This window comes from Apium graveolens, chromosome 4, assembly GCF_009905375.1.
Source record: "Apium graveolens cultivar Ventura chromosome 4, ASM990537v1, whole genome shotgun sequence".
Taxonomy (NCBI): Eukaryota; Viridiplantae; Streptophyta; class Magnoliopsida; order Apiales; family Apiaceae; genus Apium; species Apium graveolens.
In genome coordinates, this window is record NC_133650.1 from 293,639,356 (window position 1) to 293,657,328 (window position 17,973).

Below are 17,973 nucleotides of genomic sequence, written 5' to 3' on the forward strand. Positions count from 1 at the left end.
ATTATACTATTTGATAATATAAAATAAAATTATATATGCAACTATATGTACAACTGCAACTATGCTTTACATGAAGGTTTTAAGGGGAGGAGGATTTAGGTCTACCAACTGGTGGTTAGTGGTCTCAAAACCTCCCTCACCCTTGAAGCAAACACTATTAACATGAACAGTAACACCAACTATAATATATATTATTTGTTTTTTATTTAAAACAATTATGATTATATATCATTTTAGTTCTTGAATTAGCCTTGTGGGCAACTCTATGGCTTCTTCTCTTGTCCACACGTGAGAAATGTGGGATCTTTGACAAAATTAACAACCTTTTTTAATTCAAGAATTTTAAGTTTTTGGGCAATCATGTTTTATTTAATTATTATGCATATAATATTGTTTTTATCATTGTCATTGTTGAATGATAAGTAGGGTTGTTTATTTGAATTTCTTGGCCATTTCTCTTGTCTCCCTTTTAGGAAGAATTGTTTTAACTGAGGCCATTGTGTTATGTTTTCAGCACCTTCTCAATCCATTGTCTGCAGTCGCAAACTCTGAAGCACCTCTTTTAGTTTCTTGTAAATATCAGGTATATTCACTTCTTCTGTCCATTTTCCGCTATCAGGTTTTATGATGTGTGCTTTGAATTATACTGCAATTTTCCAGTCTGCCGATTGCGTCGGCTTCATGCTTCTGTAATTTTGTGTCTTAGGGGCTTAGGTGATTCTTTTCCTCTCCAATTTGCAGTGCTCTGTTTCTTTAGATTTAACCATCTTAGTGTTTTTGTGTTATATGTTGCATGTTGTATCATTAATAACCTCCGATGTTGTCTACAATTGTGATATTTCTGTTGTTTATAAACCTAAACTTGAAAAGAAAAGGAAGTGCTTTTGAATTTCCAATGGCTCAAGTTCTCATGTTCTTCTTGTTTTGTTCTACTTTTTGAAGCTTTATAGCATAGTTCCATCCAATATCATGTTCACTGGAACACAAAATTAATATCTAACTGATTAAGTTTTGATTTGAACTATTTTCTCTCAACTCACTGTAGTGGTGTATCTTTGCTAAAAGCCGAGGACTTTTTACGCAGAAATTATGTATATATACTTGCAATTATGTAAGGATACCATATATATTACTTATTCTTGATCAATCATGCAACAAGGTGCTTGCCAAAAAAAACATGTAACAACGCAAGGGGCTACTGGAACTCAATATCGGACTTCTTTCTCCATTTACAATTTCTGTTCCTGTTGTATATCACTAACTCGCAATTGGATAAGAAGTGTATAATAATTTTTACTGCGTATTTTCAGGTAAAGGAAAAAAATGGATACATTTTATCCTGATTCAAGCAACCAAGAAAGCCATGTCTTGACAGCTCCATATGTGCCCATCCAAAAGCTTGATTCTTATAATGAACTATCTCGCTTCCCTGATAACATGTTCTATATAAACCAAACTTCTACTGATGACTCCTACACAAAGCTAAAGTCCAGAAGTTCTTTATCTCCTAAAAGTTGTGATGAAATCCCTTATGTTGGTGGCAGTGAGAGGGGCGTGTTCTTCCCACTAATGGATGACCGTGGGAGTCCTTTATCACTAGCTCAACAGCTAAATATGTCAGAGAGGGTACCAAATAACAGGCTTACTAAGCAGCAGAGTTTTTCAAGAACATCAAAAGATAGCGAAGATCCGCATGAGCAAAGATTATCTCTCAGCCTTGGTGCAGAATTAAATTCTTCAAGACAGTTGCCTTCAGTTCAGTACCAGTTTGGAAATTCAGATCCCTTGCAACTAATAAATTTCCTAATTCAAGATTCAAGGAAGCTAGGATCTCCGAATGAAGAATCAAACACTAGCGAGTTTTTATCATTTGGTTTAACTGGAAACACAGAAGATATAACGAGCTTTGGAAATTTCAACAACTCTGACAGTTGTAGACAAATGCAATATGCTCAGAATTCACAATTTGCATTTTTAAACTCTAATTATCTCAAGGGGGCACAACAATTACTTGATGAAGTAGTAAATGTTTATGAAGCTCTAAAGAAACCAAAGTTCAAACAACTTGGTCAGGTTGATAGATTTGAAGGGAGTAACTCAGATATTAAGTGTGACCCCGGGCTTCGTTCAGTAAATGGAATATCTTCTAGCATTCACGAGTCTGCTACAAATTCCTTCATTGCACTTTCGAATGCAGAACGGCTGGATCAAGACAGCAAGCTGAAGAAGCTAATGTCCTTGTTAAAGGAGGTAATTTTATGCCTCAACAAGAGATCTTTATATGAATAAATTTTATTTTGGAAACATGCATCACCGTATGAAGTGTGATTTATAGTTTTTACTTGAGCTTCTTCCTCTAGGTAGGTACCAGTGTACTGCGTGCATGTTTTATATGCATGTCCTTATCAAGTATGTTCCGTAATGTTATCATGTTTGTAGGTTGATACAAGATATAAACAGTATTACCATCAAATGAGGATCGTAGAAACATCATTTCAGATGATAGCGGGAGGTGGGGCTGCTAAACGATACACATCACTTGCACGCCAAACAATATCTTGCCAATTTCGATGCTTGCGTGATGCAATTAACAGGCAGATCCAAGTTTGCCGTCAAAACTTAGGAGAGCAAGATGATGCACCAAGTAGTTCGCTATTGCCTCGTCTCAGCTATGTTGATAAGCAAATTAGGGAACAAAGGACCCTCCAGCAGCTTGGTATTATGCGACATTCATGGAGACCGCAAAAAGGACTGCCCGAAAGCTCTGTTTCAGTCCTTCGTGCTTGGTTGTTTGAGCATTTCCTAAATCCGTATGTTTCCTATTAACTACTTTACATCTGTATATTCAACTGCTATATATATATATATATATATGGTCTTATTAAATCAACTTTGATCTTCATCAGCTATCCAAAAGATTCAGAGAAGTCTATGCTTGCGAGGAAGGCAGGTCTCACTAGAAGCCAGGTATATTATATGATTTTCTATACACATGCTTGTACATTAAGCAATACATAATCTATATTTTAGTTTATTAGAAATTATTAGAAGGATGACATTGTCATAACTTAGAGTTCAAGCATGACATTGTTTGGGAAACATACAACCAGACACTAATTAAATCGTGGTTTTATCAAATAGCGGATATGCAAGAATTAAAAGAGTTCATCTAATCACCAGTAGTTACTAATTACTCATAAATACCTCTTCATGTTTGGGCAGGTTGCAAACTGGTTTATAAATGCCCGAGTGCGTCTGTGGAAACCTATGGTCGAAGATATGTACAAAGAGGAGTTCGGAGATTTAGGGGCAGACAAGGGAGAGGAGGTCAAGGAAAGTGTAATGTCCAGAGCTACTTATGATGACCATACGAGGCAGCAATTTAATGACTCAAAGGCTGATCCTGGATACAATTTAAATATGAAAGGGTCAACAACAAGACTAGATATCAAGAATCTTTCTCAGGGAGCTAATACCATTAACGGTGAGGTTATAAGTTTGCATGGTGACAATTGGTCCGGAGTAGACGAACATTACATATATCCACAAAAGTTTATCACGTCCAACCAAACAAGTGATGGGAGTCTAAACACAATTGCCAACCCATATGATCTCTCCTACGGCGATTTCACAATAGGCAATCAAGTATCAAATTTTGCATTGCAGTGCTAATACCAAAGGTTGGCCTTCAAATGGCTTGTCAAGCCGTGACTATTATTTGGTTAAAATATTTACGTTTGGCTGCCCCCAAATGTTACTTGTGGCGTTTGATAAGATAAACCATGGTATGATATCCATATAGTATTTGTTTGTGTATACTAGAAGTGGGATAGCACGAAGAATAAGGGTAAGGGTTTCGTACATTGGAACAATTATTGATAATGCGGGAGCCTTGTGCAATTGCTAAGACCTTCTTAGAAGTGGGATCATATGAAACTTGATATGGTGATAAGCTTAGAAGCCAGGTTCGGATTTTGCAATATAGCACAATAAGTATGAAGTTTAGTTTGCCAAATGAAGATTTAAAAAGAAACATTTTTTGTGGTATATCCTGAACAAGTGTACAAATTCTGTAGAAATGTGACACTGATGTATCAACTCTTTTGTAATTAGAGCAGTTGTATTTGCTAGTACAGTGATTCTCTTTGTAAAAAGAAACAAAATCTTATATCAATTATTAAAGCTTTGATGCAGCATTTTCTGGACGTAAGACATATTTTGACGATGATGTACTATTCACTTTTGCTTCTTGTAAAATGTGCTCAAGAAACCATTGGTTCTCAGAATGCAGGTTACAGTTGCTGGAGTTCTTTGAACATGTACTATATTAACATCATTTTACCCAAGCTATAAAGCATTTCTTGGAATCAATAATGTGAATAGTGGATAGAGAGAGGGGAAGAATATAGGTGAAATTGATATAGGGTACAGGTAAAACAGAGACATTGATATGGTACAGATTTCTAGCGGTCAGTTTGTGCAGCAACTTTAATCACAAGAAAGGTTTTGAGTTTTTTTTATGAACTACAAACCAAACACAGGGGTGTTCCAATTGGAGAGGTGGTAAAACAACACATTAAGCTAGTAATCGTAACTCTATCTAATCTATCACTGATTGCTTCTCTTTCAGTCACCACAAACCAAAACTAGTTGAAGCTCACCAGCATATTTAAACCATAAGCTGGAGTTTGGCAATGTGATACATTGAAGAGTATATATTGTAGATGGGTCGCGCCCTATGAAGAACACATTTTAACGTGAAAATAACGTGAATAATATTGTATTGCAGCATAATAATGCAACATTGAAAATATGAAAATTGTGCAAGTCAATTGTTCACTTTTTAAAAGTGTGCGGAACAATTATTCTCACTATTCCCACATATAAATCGTTCTCACCCGAATCACTTCCGGAACAATTTTCCAAACTGTCCTCGATCATCACACTCCTTGCTCTCTAGAAAAGCAAAACATTGCTCCTGAAGTAAAAATGTAGCTGTGAAAATAACATTTATCATGTTGTTTTTAGCATAATTTGTTATTGAGTGTCCTATCAACATCCTTGAATTATGTGACAGGAACATGTAACAGGTAAAGTTAAGATATTCCTCTATGCTTACAGGATTCACAAGCAGCAGACAATCTTAAAACTGGGAGTGTGCAAAAGACAGCCCACTTTTTCTCTTTCTTTTTTATTCAGATGACAGAATCCCAATCAGCAGAACAATCTAATTTTGGGTTCTTTGTATACTCACAACTCACAAGGGCATATAATGTATAAGCATTCAGACAGAGAAGGGGAGGCTGAGGACTGTGCTGAAACAACTTTTTTATTGTCCCAACGAAATGTAAGAGTAGGCATTAAAGCTGAAAGCTTGATGATTTTTGTTGTATATTTTGGTAGTCAGGGAAGAAAGGACCACCTCTTTGTCATTTTCAACATTTTCACTTGGCTACTTATTTTTCTTTCTTTTGCTTTGTAGATTTTGCAGGGGTCTATGTCTCTAGGTTTACAGCTCCATCTGCTCCCTAAAACATGTAGCTAGGTCGACTTTGTGCTACATATCTGTAATATATCTGCTATCTGTCCTGAGGTTCATACATACGTGTGTAAATACATAATGCGTGGCTCTCCCCGTGTGTGCGTGGAGAGAGAGAGAGGGAGAGGGAGAGAGAGAGAGAGAGAGAGAGAGAGAGAGAGGGAGGGAGGGAGGGGGAATAAGAGAGAGAGATGGAGAGATAGAGAGAGAGAGAGAGATTGAGAGAGAGAGAGAGAGAGAGAGAGAGAGAGAGGGAGGGAGGGAGGGAGGGCGGGGGAAGAGAGAGAGTCTTGATAGTTGCTTGTCTTTATCTGCTTAAGGACTCGAAAATCTTATTGTATCCATAGATTGCATAAGACAGCTCCATTTTGTTGATTGTCCTCCACTCTTTAAAACTCGCCAAGGCATATATTGTAGCAACAGAGTTGTTGCTACCACTTCATAGTTTTCAAGCCTATATAACAACAACATTCTCTCCCACAACTATACTCATGAGTAACCAAGATTCACCCCCAACATCAAACACTCTTCACCAATTTCTTAATCTAGACTCCATTTCAAATCAAACACAATATGAAAACCAAACTTTGAATGCTTTTGCAGCTGACTTAAGAGGCAATGCATATCATCCCTCTTTGCCTAACATTCAGACTCTTGGAGAAAGAATGTCTATGGCTCATCCTACAGCCAATGAGGCTGAGTTAAACCAAACTAGACAGTTACCAAATCTTGTTGAAACTTCAAATGAAACCGGTGTTCCAACGCAGAAATTATCGCTTTCTCTAGGCTCTTGGATGCAAAGACCCTTAACTTCAAATCTCATGAATCCTATTTACTCATGTAATCCTGAGTATTCAATATCGGATAGCAGTTTTCCTTCCTCTTCAGCATCACAATATCAATTATCTTCCAACTTCTATGGAACAGAATCTTATATGATTTCTGTAGGGGATTCAAGATACATAAAACCAGCTCAGGCACTTCTTGAAGAAGTAGTTAGTGTTGGTGAAAAATCAGTCTACTTGAACAATGAAAAAAATATCAGAAAATTATCTCCCTCTGATAAAAAAGGATCTGTTGGACTCTGTTCAGACCTAAGATCGGAGTTGTTTAATAGTGTATTATCCTTGGAGAAACAAGAACTTGAAGCTAAACTATCAAAGCTCATATCTTTGTTGGAGGAGGTAAGTGTGATAAAACAGTAACATTAATACTTAAAAGTTATACTTGTTTCATGTTATTTTCCTTGTTTATGTTTTTCAGGTTGAGAGAAGATTTGAGCAATATTATCATCATCTGGAAGAGGTGGTTTCTTCATTTGAACTGATAGCAGGTTCAGGAACAGGCAAGTCTTACACTGCTCTTGCACTTCAAGCTATGTCAAGACATTTTTGTAGCTTAAAAGATGCCATCATTTATCAAATAAGTGTTGCAAGACGAAAGCATCTGCCAAGAATCAACACGGGTTTGTCACAACTTAGCTTAATTGATCAAGAAAATCGCGTGTCGCTTCAACAGCTAGGAATGATTCATAACACACGCCAAACTTGGAGGCCTATCAGAGGATTGCCTGAGAATTCAGTTACAATCCTTCGTTCATGGCTTTTCGAACACTTTCTCCATCCGTAAGTTGTTTTTAAATTTATTCTAGCTTTATTAATCGCTTTCAAATGCCTCGTATTTATTCGTTGATAGCCTAATGGCAGTGCTCCGAAAGAATGTGTTATTTACGGTTGCTAAATTCTTTTTTTTTTTTCTTTTTTGAAGATATCCAAATGACTCTGAAAAGCTTGTATTGGCATCACAAACAGGCTTGTCGAAAAACCAAGTAATTGTTTTTCAATCTTCCTTTAGAAATTTTAATTGTTTCTGCATCGCAACAGGCAACTGAAATTATTATAATTTTGTAATCATTTCAAGGTTTCGAATTGGTTTATAAATGCCCGAGTTCGACTATGGAAGCCAATGATCGAAGAAATGTACAAAGAAGAGTTTGGAGATGATTCAGTGAATCCAGTAGGGGATAGCAACTCCATTTCAAATGACAGAATCACAGATGATGCAGATGAGCCAAGTATTTAAATGTATCTGATTAACTGGTACTGCCTTTCTGTCTCAAGTTACATATTTTGGCTTCAAAGGACTCTGTAGTCAAGTTAACTGCGGTGGTTCTAAACATGCTAGTTGTTGAAGATTGAAATATGTATCTTATTTTGTCAGATGTTAAAAGTTCATGCAAGAGTAGGAGTATTTCTGATGGCAGGAACTGGTTATAAACTTGTTATCTTTAATGTCAATGGTATATATAATCAAAATATATTTCAGTCTTGCTTAATGATGAAGAGAGGAAACCGAAGAAAGAGTTCTAGATTTTGTTCGATTTAGTTTTTACATTTGTGACCTCTCCCGACTTTACTCATTAAGAAAATTTGTGCACCGAGTACGATATGTAAAATGTTTTATGCGATTGGTGATAAATTGCTGATATGATAACAGATTGTTTGATAATCGGTTATCAACAGGCCGTTTCCAAAGGGAAACCCAATTAGTAAACCTAATTGGCTAAAACTGTACTCCAGTATTTTTCTATGTTTCACTTTGAACATTGAACACAATAGCAAATGTATTCCTTTTAAAAAATGCCGTACTTTTCTTAAGATAGAAGAAACGCCATTAAAATACAAAACAAGCTCCAATTGTATTTACATTATGAAGAGAGATACTAGTTCATAAATGCAGAAATTGCATAAGTGAAATGTTTTGATAGAAATTGCAGAAGTGATATGTTTTGATACAATCAGTTATTGACTAAATTCTAATTCGGTTATAGAAACGGTTATGACATGATAAGTGAACTTGTGGTGATGATAAGTACTCTAGGCAGATAAGTAAACGTAAACGTAAATGTATACTTCATAAGTGCAAAAGTCACCCTCAGACTGAATGTGCCTGAGAAACGTTCAATCTGGACAGCAAATGCCAATGGGTCTGACGACCAAGTCCCTTGGTGAAAATATCTGCATTGTGTGAAGAACTAGAGAGATAACGTGGTTGAACTAGCTGGGATTGTACCTGTTCACGAACGAAATGTCAATCCAAAGCAAAATGTTTTGTTTTGGGATAGAATACAGGATCAACAGCAATATCCAAAGCTACTTGATTGTCACTATGAAGAACAATGAGAAGAGTATGTGTAATTTGAAGTTCACTAAGCAACAGATTCAACCATGAGATCTCACAGATAGTATCAGCAATAACACGGAGTTCAGCCTCTGCAGTTGATCGTGACACAACCTTTTGCTTTGATGAATGCCAAACTATTAAAGATGAACCAAGAGTTAAACCCTGTAATGCTCTTTAGCATACCAGAAGAATCAAGTGTTAAACCCCAGTCACTATCATAGTACGCAGACAAAGTAAGGGAAGTACTGGCCGGGTAAAATAAATCTTGGAAAGGCGTGGCCTTCAGATAACGTAAAATACGCTGAACAGTAGCCATATGAGGCACACGGGGAGAATGTAGAAACTGACTTAAGTGATGCACGACAAATGTGATGTCTGGACGAGAAATGGTAAGATACAATAATTTTCCCACAAATTTTCGATAAAGAGTAGAGTCATCGAGAAGTTCACCTTCAGTTGGTGAGAGTTTAACATCAACATCAATAGGTAGAGATAGTGGCTTGCAATCCTATAAACCAGCCTCAAACAAAAGATCATGAACAAATATATGCTGATGAATGTAAAGATCAGTAGCAGTCCTATGTATTTCAAGACCCCGATAATACTTAGCTAAACCCATATCTTTGATGGTAAAGGTAGAATGCAGAGTAGCTTTGACATTAGAAATGAAGTCATTGTCATTATCAGTAAGGAGTATATCATCCACGTAAACCAAGGCTGTAACGAAAACATCATCTAATTGATAAATGAACAAAGAATAATCAGCCATTGTCTGTGCGAAACCAAGACCCAGGAGCACAGAGGCAAGTTTCTCAAACTAAAGGCGAGACACTTGTTTTAGACCATATAAGGACTTGTGTAACTTACAAACAAGACCTGAACCATAGAGAGGATGCCCTTTAGTGATCTCTATATAGACTTCCTCAGTTAAATCACCATGGAGAAAGGCGTTGTTAACGTCCAATTGATGGATATCCCAATATTTCACAGTGGCAAAAGCTAGAACAGTTCTTAAAGTAGCTATTTTGACAACAGGTGAGAAGGTATTATGATAATCATGTTTAGCAACCTGGATATAACCCTTGGCAACCAATCGAGCCTTGAACTTATCCAAAGATCCATCAGCCAAGTACTTGACTTTGTAGACCCATTTACAGCCAACAACCTTTTTATTTGGAGGCAGTGGTACCACAATCCACGTGTTGTTCATTTCTAAAGCAGTTAATTCATTTGACATGACAGACACCCACCTTTCATCTGATATTTCCTGATTATAAGTGAAAGGCTCTGGAATAGCAGTCTGAGAACTAACAGCACACGTGTATATGGGAGACGATGGAGAGTAATGAGAAAAATTGTATTTAGAAAAATCAATGGGCAATTCAACAAAATAGAACTTGCCACAGTTGCAGTACCTGGAGACTATTTTAGAGTAACATAATCCTTCATCCATTGATAGGGAAGAAAATAAGGCCTGGGTATGTAATTAATGCTGCATTAATCATATCAAAATTGGGCCAACAGCTAGGCCCATTTGAGAAGGCCCAAACCCCTGAATATTAATTAATTTCTTAATTAATTAATAAGGGATAAGTCAGCTGATAAGATGAGTCCTAATGGAGAAATAAATCCTTGAAGATTAGCCTCCAAGGAACCTGGTGGGATAGGGAATCAACTTCCTACCTTTTAGGACTCCAAAGTCCATTCTAACTCTGAGACTTGCCCATCAAGTCTCCTAACCCAAGTCCAATTCAAGGACTCCCAAACATCTATATAAGGGGTCTCACCCCACCAATAAGAACTACATTTTTTGACTTGATCCTTGGCATACAACAAGGTACGTAGGCATCTTGTAAGGCAGATTAAGTCACGAAACACAAGAGCAGTCAAATCGAGCCTTGAAGCTCACGTTCCCTAGTAATAAACACAGCAATTAGTAAACCTTAGTTTTTGATCCATAATATTTGGCATCGTCTGTGGGAAGGCACAACAACAACCATGGCGAGGACACGGAGAACAAGCGGCGCCCTTGAAGGAGGAACACCCGCGGTGACAACCCAAGCGATTTCGTCAACCGTGGAGGTACCTCCGCATTCAACCTATGCCGCCACCCAAGGAGGAGCCCAGGTAGGGGCAACTGAACCTCAGCCACAAGGGACGGTTCCCTCGGCTACTTAAGGGACGAATTCCCAACTTCAGCAGCTACATACACCTGTGAATTCTCGACCCATTGGGTATGAGTATTCAACTATTGTGACTACTAACCCCCCTTATGGGATTCCCCTTTACCCCAAGGTTGGAGGAAGTGGACATGCTGGACAGAGTAAAGCACGGGTGCAAACATCCCGCTACATACAAGTTTTGGCTCCTATCCCGGAGGATCAGGAATTTTCTGGTCCTTATACTGAGAGAGACTCCGAATCTTCGGATGATGAAGTGGCCCCAAGAAGGAGACGTGCTGGCAAAGAGCCGATGGATGATGGTAACCAACGTCCTAGGAGCACCCGAGGGGTGAATCCCCAAGAAATGCAGGAGAGAATCAAGGCCCGTGAGACTGAGATTCAAAGGCTGAAGCGCGACTTGGAGGCGTACCAGGTTCCCAGGCCCCCATTACCACCTAGGGGGAGAAATCCTCCTCCAATCATAGACCTGGATGGTCCGTCACAAAGAAGGGTTGTAGTCCCAAGAGCTCATCCAAGTAATCTTCTTCCCCTTGGAGATCCTGATGATCCTACTCCATAATTCACTGAAGAGATAATGAATGCTCATATCTCAAGGAAGTTCAAGATGCCCACTATCAAAGCTTATGATGGCACGGGAGATCCCGCTAATCATGTCAGGACATTCTCCAATGCACTGTTGCTGCAACCCGTGAATGACGCTATTAAGTGTCGGGCCTTTCCTCAAACCCTGTCGGGTATGACTCAAAGATGGTATAGTCGTTTGCCCCCGAACTCTATTGGGTCCTTCAGAGAATTAAGTCAGGCATTTATTAAGCAGTTCATCAGCGGGAGAGTGCATGAGAAAAGTTCAGCATCCCTCATGAGCATTGTGCAGGGAGCGAATACCTGAATCGTTTTACGAAGGAAGCTTTAAAAGTCCCGGACCTTGATGACAAGGTAGCCATGATAGCACTGCAACAGGGAACTAGGGATGAGTTCTTCAAGATGTCATTGGCCGAGCGCCCCCCTGAGAGCATGTTGCAGCTCCAAGATAGGGTCGGGAAGTACATCAAGGTGGAAGAGAGCATGAGGAAGACCGTAGTGAGCAACGAGCCCGCTGGAGGCAAGAAGCGGAAAACTGATCTGGAATATATCGCTAAGGACAAGTATCCTAGAACTGAGCAAAACCCTGATTCAACCCCTAAAAAGGGAGGACCTGGGCAAAAATTCGCTGAATACGCTAAGCTGAATGCTCCTAGAAGCCAGATCTTGATGGAAATCGAGAAAGACCAAGATATTCGTTGGCCTAAACCCTTGAAGGCAGATCCTGCCAAACTAGACAAGAGCAAATATTGTAGATTTCACAAAGATGTTGGTCATGACACCGATGAGTGTAGGAAACTGAAAGATGAAATATAGTTCCTCATTCGGAAATAAAGATTGAACAAGTACACTGGGGAAGGAAGAGATAGGAATAACAATGGGAGAAAGAACTTTGAAGATCGTAGGAGGGACCAAGACGATCAGGGGTGGAATCCCCATCCCAGAGGACCAGTCATAAATGCAATCTTTGGAAGACCACGACCCCGAGGAGATGTGATAAACACAATTTTTGGAGGACCAACTGCTGCCGGATTATCCAAGAACTCCATGAAAGCATATGCCAGGGAGGTTATGCATATTGTTGGAGAAGCCCCGAAGAGGGCCAGGACAGGAGTAACAATGGTTTTTGATGATACTGACCTAGTGGGTGTGAAATTTCCTCATGATGACCCGCTGATCATAACACCTATAATAGGAAACAACCCGGTTAAGAGGGTCCTTGTGGATAATGGTGCTTTAGTGGATATCTTGCTCCATGACACCTTTTTACGGATGGGTTATAATGACTTCCAATTGACCCCAACCAACATGCCGATATATGGATTTACGGGAGTGGAGTGCCCCGTGGAAGGGATAATCAAGTTGCCAACAATCATAGGACAGGAACCAAGGCAAGCAACACATATGTTGGACTTTGTGGTGGTAAAGGCTAGTTCAAATTATAATGCTATCATGGGGAGAACAGGGACACATGCCTTCAAAGCAGTCCCTTCTTCCTATCATCCAGTTATGAAGTTTCCCACCCAGAATGGGATTGGAGAAGAGAGAGGAGATCAAAAAATGGCTAGAAATTGTTATGTAGCCTCTTTGAGGGCAGATGGAGTCGGGGGGCAGGTTCTACCTATTGAAGATCTGGATATTCGAGAGAATGATGAGAAAAGAGGGAAGCCAACAGAAGACTTGGTTTCGATTCCTTTAGCTCCCGAGGATCCTGAGAAGGTGACTTTCGTTGGAGCCACACTAGAGGAGCCCCTCAGAGAAAAGTTGGTGAAATTTTTGCAAGAAAATAATGATGTGTTTGCATGGTCAGCAGCTGATATGCCAGGTATAGACCCGGAACTGATTACTCACAAGCTGAATGTGGATCCAAATCGGAAGACAGTGAAGCAAAAGAAAAGAAGTTTTGCTCCAGAGAGGCAAGAAGCTATAAAACAGGAAGTAGAGAAGCTCTTAGAGGCTGGTTTCATCGAGGAGATACAATTTTCAGAAAGGTTAGCAAACCTTGTAATGGTGAAGAAGGCAAATGGAAAATGGAGGATGTGTGTGGACTACACTGGTTTGAATGACGCATGCCCTAAGGACTGTTTCCCGTTGCCAAGGATAGATACTTTGATAGATGTCACTGTTGGACATGAGATGCTGAGCTTCATGGATGGATTTAGTGGATACAATCAGATCAAGATTCACAAGGATGACATCCCAAAGGTATCATTCATCACTGACTTTGGTATTTATTGTTATCTTGTTATGGCATTTGGTCTCAAGAATGCAGGAGCCACTTATCAAAGGTTGGTAAATAAAATTTTTAAGGATCTTATCGGCAAGACCATGGAAGTTTATGTTGATGACATGTTAGTCAAGAGTCTAGTGAAGACTGATCATATAACCCATTTAAGGGAAGCTTTCGAGGTCCTGAGGTACCACAAGATGATGTTAAATCCTACAAAGTGTGCTTTCGGAGTAGGATCTGGAAAGTTTTTGGGATTGATGGTCTCCAAGAAAGGAATTGAGGCCAATCCCGATAAAATAAAGGCAATCTTGGACATGGAACCACCAAAAACTATCAAAGATGTTCAAAAGCTCACTGGAAGGGTTGCTGCGTTAGGACGATTCATCTCCAAGTCGGGGGACAAGTGCTTGTCATTCTTCAAGTCCTTAAAGAAGGTTACGGATTTTGTATGGAGTGAAGAAAGCCAGAAGGCATTCGAGGAATTAAAGAAATATATGGCTCAGGCCCCGTTGTTGGCCATGCCAGCTTTGAATGAAGTTTTATACTTGTACTTGGCCGTTACAGAGAGTGCCTTGAGCGCTGTATTGGTTAAGGAGGAACTGAAAATCCAGAAACCTGTATACAATGTCAGCAAAATTCTGCATGGAGCTGAGTTAAATTATTCAACTATTGAGAAGTTTGATTTAGCCTTGGTAATGGCTTCAAGAAAGTTACGTCCTTACTTTCAGGCTCATCAAATTGAGGTGCTAACAAAACAGCCCCTGAGAAATATCATTCATAGTCCCAAGGCTAGTGGGAGGTTGATCAAGTGGGCAATAGAGCTGGAAGAATTCGACATCAAGTATAAGCCACGAACGATAATAAAGCCCAGACATTGATTGACTTCGTGATGGAATGTACCATACCCAACCAAGATGTCGGGGGCAGGAAGATACCATACCTCAAGACAAGGAAGTTGATAAAGGGGACAAAGAAAAAGATGATAAGGAGAAGGAATATTGGGTTCTCTATTTTGATGGAGCATCAAAAACAAATTCAAGTGGAGCAGGCTTGGTTTTACAAAGCCCCGATGGGTTCTTGATTGAATATACTTTGAAGTTAGACTTCCCGACCACAAACAATGAGGCAGAATGTGAAGCTCTGATAGCTGGTCTTGGCTTAGCAGGGACACTTAAAATCAAGAACTTAAAAGACTGTGGAGACTTGAAGCTGGTCATATCCAAGGTAAAGGGAGAGTTTGAGGCAAGGGATGATACGATGGCTAAGTGTGTCCGCCTAGTAAGGGCTGTGATGACCCAATTCGATGAATGCCATGTTGAGCACATTCCGAGGGAGGAAAATGCTAAGGCAGATGTATTATCAAAGTTTGCTTCATCTGAGATAGAGGAAAGTTCAGGAAGTGTATACTTCCGTGTTCTGAAGATGCGGAGCATTGATGTTAAGCTTGTAGCTCCTATAGGTCTGGGGACGTCATGGATAGATCCCATTAAGACCCATATTCAAACCGGTTGGTTGCCAAATGATGCTACTGAAGCACGGAAGTTGGATGTTCGAGCACTAAGATACTCCTTGATAGATGGGATTTTGTATAAAAGATCTTATGTAGTTCCTTACTTAAGATGTCTGTTATTCCTAATGAACTAACAATGAGATTTGCAGAAGGGGGGTTGAATGTAAATCTCAAAACTTTTTCAAGTTTTGAGCAGTTTCAAAGGCTATGTGTTTAAGATAAACAAGTGTATGAATTGCTTTAAGCTAATACAGACAGATATATATTCAAACACTAATGTAAAGAACACAACAGACCTTAAAAACTTTTCTGGTGGATTGTTGTTCCACCAGAGATGGTATTTCAGAAAATCTGTGATTCAAGAAGTTGATCACAGCTGCATCCTAGTAGAAACTAGATAATTTTTCTCTCAAGATTTTTCTAAACAGTTCTGGAAAAATTCATATCTAATTACTAGATTCTACTTGGTTTATATATTACCAATTTTACAAGTGAAGACAAAGATAAAAAGTACAATAATAAAATAAGTTCTCCACTTGTTTCTTCTCCATTTTACTCCAGTGTATTGTTGACTATTGCCTCTTTATACTAGAGTAGAACGGCTGCTTTTTCTGATGTTCCTGAAATAGGCTACCACATCTCAGTTGTCTCTGTCAACCCATGTGCCTCTGTTTGTAGGTACAACTACCACTTGTCAACTGCTATCTAACAGAACATCCGTTGAAGCCTTCATCCGTTGATGGCTTCATCCGTTGATGTGTTAGCAGTTGAAGCTCTATCCGTTGATGCACTCATCCGTTGAAGGATGTTATCCGTTGAAACTTTAGAGACATCCGTTGAAGCTTTGTTTCTCATCCGTTGAAGGTCTTTAAGTTATCCGTTGACACCATTTTCATTTATACAAAATTACAAGGCATGAAATATTTACAATTGGCCTTCCTATCTGCATATCCTCTAGTAGTCAACATGACTTATAATTTCCCTCAACATTTAAGAATTATATCTCAAATTCAGAGACTGAAATGTGCTACAACACTAGACTTATTTCTAAGTAAAGCTACACCATCAACGGATAGCCAAAATGGTCTTATCCGTTGAGGCTACAAACACTAGTTTTCTACTTAAGTGTTTTGTTAAACATATCATCAAACTAATGCACATATATTCCTAACAATCTCCCCCTATTTATGTCTATAAGAATTGACATAAATTCAAGGTTAACTTGATGATAACAAAACACTTAACAAATATATGAACTGAAACTAAGTAGAAATTTAAAAGTGCTGCAAAAGTGTATGTACTAGAAGGTAATTGAAGATTTACAGTATTTCCAAGGGTGCTCCTCTAGCCTGAGCAAATCATCTTTTTCTTCTTTGTTCCCTGGTTTTCTTTCCTAGCCCCTTGTCATTTTCCTCAATTTGGAGTTGGAGTTGTCTGAAGAATTCAGCTTCATCTTCATCACTGATATCCAACTTAGATTGCATTTCTTTGAGAGTTTCATTGCTGGCAATCTTGAGTTGGTCTTCAAGTCTGAAAAATCTTCTGACTCCTTTATCATCTCTGAATTCCATCAACCAATGAGGTGATTTGTGAATTGTAGTTCCCCTTTCTTGAATGAGTAAGGTTCTGGGCAAAGCATTGGGCTCCCTCCAAGTTTTCCTTATGTTGGCAATCTTGTTGAGAATTTCAGTCTTGGCAGTTCTGGTAAAGCCAGAATCCTTTTGTATGGCTGAAAAGACTCTGATCAAGGTAGAGTAGCCTTCATTCAGAATCCTGTAGAGAGGCCGTGTTCTTTCCCCAACTCCTTTGTATCTGAACACCAATCTCTCTGGTAGCTGTCTGTAGGCAGTAATTCCCCTTACATCCTCCAGCTCATCCAGATAGAGTTCAATGTCTGAAATTTCTTTTATGTCACAGATGTGAACATAATCATCTTTAGAAATGGGTGGCTTAGGGTTAGGTTTATGTTTTTGAGTGAATTTCTTAGAGTTTAGGGGAGGTGTAGATTTGGATTTTCTTTTCTGTTTCTTTGGTAGTGGAAGAGTGGTTAAAAAGGTAGGCAAATTGATGGTGTCCCAATCAATAGGTTCCTCTTTTGGGATGATTGGTTCACCATGGATGTTTATAGTGGGATCAGCAACAAAGGGTTCAGGTATGGAAGGTAGAGATTTAGTTTCTTCAGTGTTGTCTTCACTCCTTCTATGTGCCTTGGCCTTTCTTCTGTTTCCCTTCTGTCATTCCTCTTTTTCCTCCATACTTTCACCAAATATACTCCCAAAAACCTCATCTAAGTTTGCAATCTTGTCTTCACCCCTAACTTCAATTCCTTTCTCATTTTTAACTAGACTTGACTTTAGCTTTTGTTCAAGCTTTGCTTGTGCTCTTTTGTCAGCCTTGAGTTTTTCAGCTTTTTTCTTTAACCTTTTGGTTTCTTCCCTCTTGGCTATTGAGAATTTGGGATATCCTTGCATCACACATATGCTCTTTCCCTCTCTAAAGATAATAGCCATGTTTCTCCTTACTGCCTCATCCATAGTCTCCTTGTGTTTTATGATGCTAGCACCCAAAACTTTGTCTTCATCGGGCTTTGGAAGAGGAAAGTCCACTTCTTCCATTTGAGCAAAGTTTAAAGGGTTCTTTGTGGAGTCCTTGCTGGATCTAGTGTTGGGCTTGAGAACCATAGGTTTTAGATTCTTGAAAGAAGTCTCTCCAACCTTATTTCTCCTTTCTGGCTTGTGCTCCATAT

At 39.0% G+C, this 17,973-nt stretch overlaps 2 protein-coding genes across 2 annotated transcripts; both read left to right on the plus strand.

The window, feature by feature from the left end:
• The first annotated feature begins 239 nt into the window (after window positions 1-239).
• LOC141721215 (BEL1-like homeodomain protein 3) lies at window positions 240-4,195 on the plus strand. The gene is made up of 6 exons (XM_074524029.1): window positions 240-297; window positions 515-583; window positions 1,311-2,250; window positions 2,440-2,810; window positions 2,907-2,967; window positions 3,223-4,195. The coding sequence occupies exons 3-6, from the start codon at window positions 1,324-1,326 to the stop codon at window positions 3,670-3,672; spliced, it is 1,809 nt and encodes a 602-aa protein (XP_074380130.1). The 5' UTR covers window positions 240-297; window positions 515-583; window positions 1,311-1,323; the 3' UTR covers window positions 3,673-4,195.
• Window positions 4,196-5,827: 1,632 nt separating this feature from the next.
• Window positions 5,828-7,834, plus strand: LOC141721216 (BEL1-like homeodomain protein 11). Its single transcript, XM_074524030.1, has 4 exons — window positions 5,828-6,723; window positions 6,803-7,164; window positions 7,307-7,367; window positions 7,460-7,834. The coding sequence occupies exons 1-4, from the start codon at window positions 6,031-6,033 to the stop codon at window positions 7,619-7,621; spliced, it is 1,278 nt and encodes a 425-aa protein (XP_074380131.1). The 5' UTR covers window positions 5,828-6,030; the 3' UTR covers window positions 7,622-7,834.
• Window positions 7,835-17,973: the final 10,139 nt, after the last annotated feature.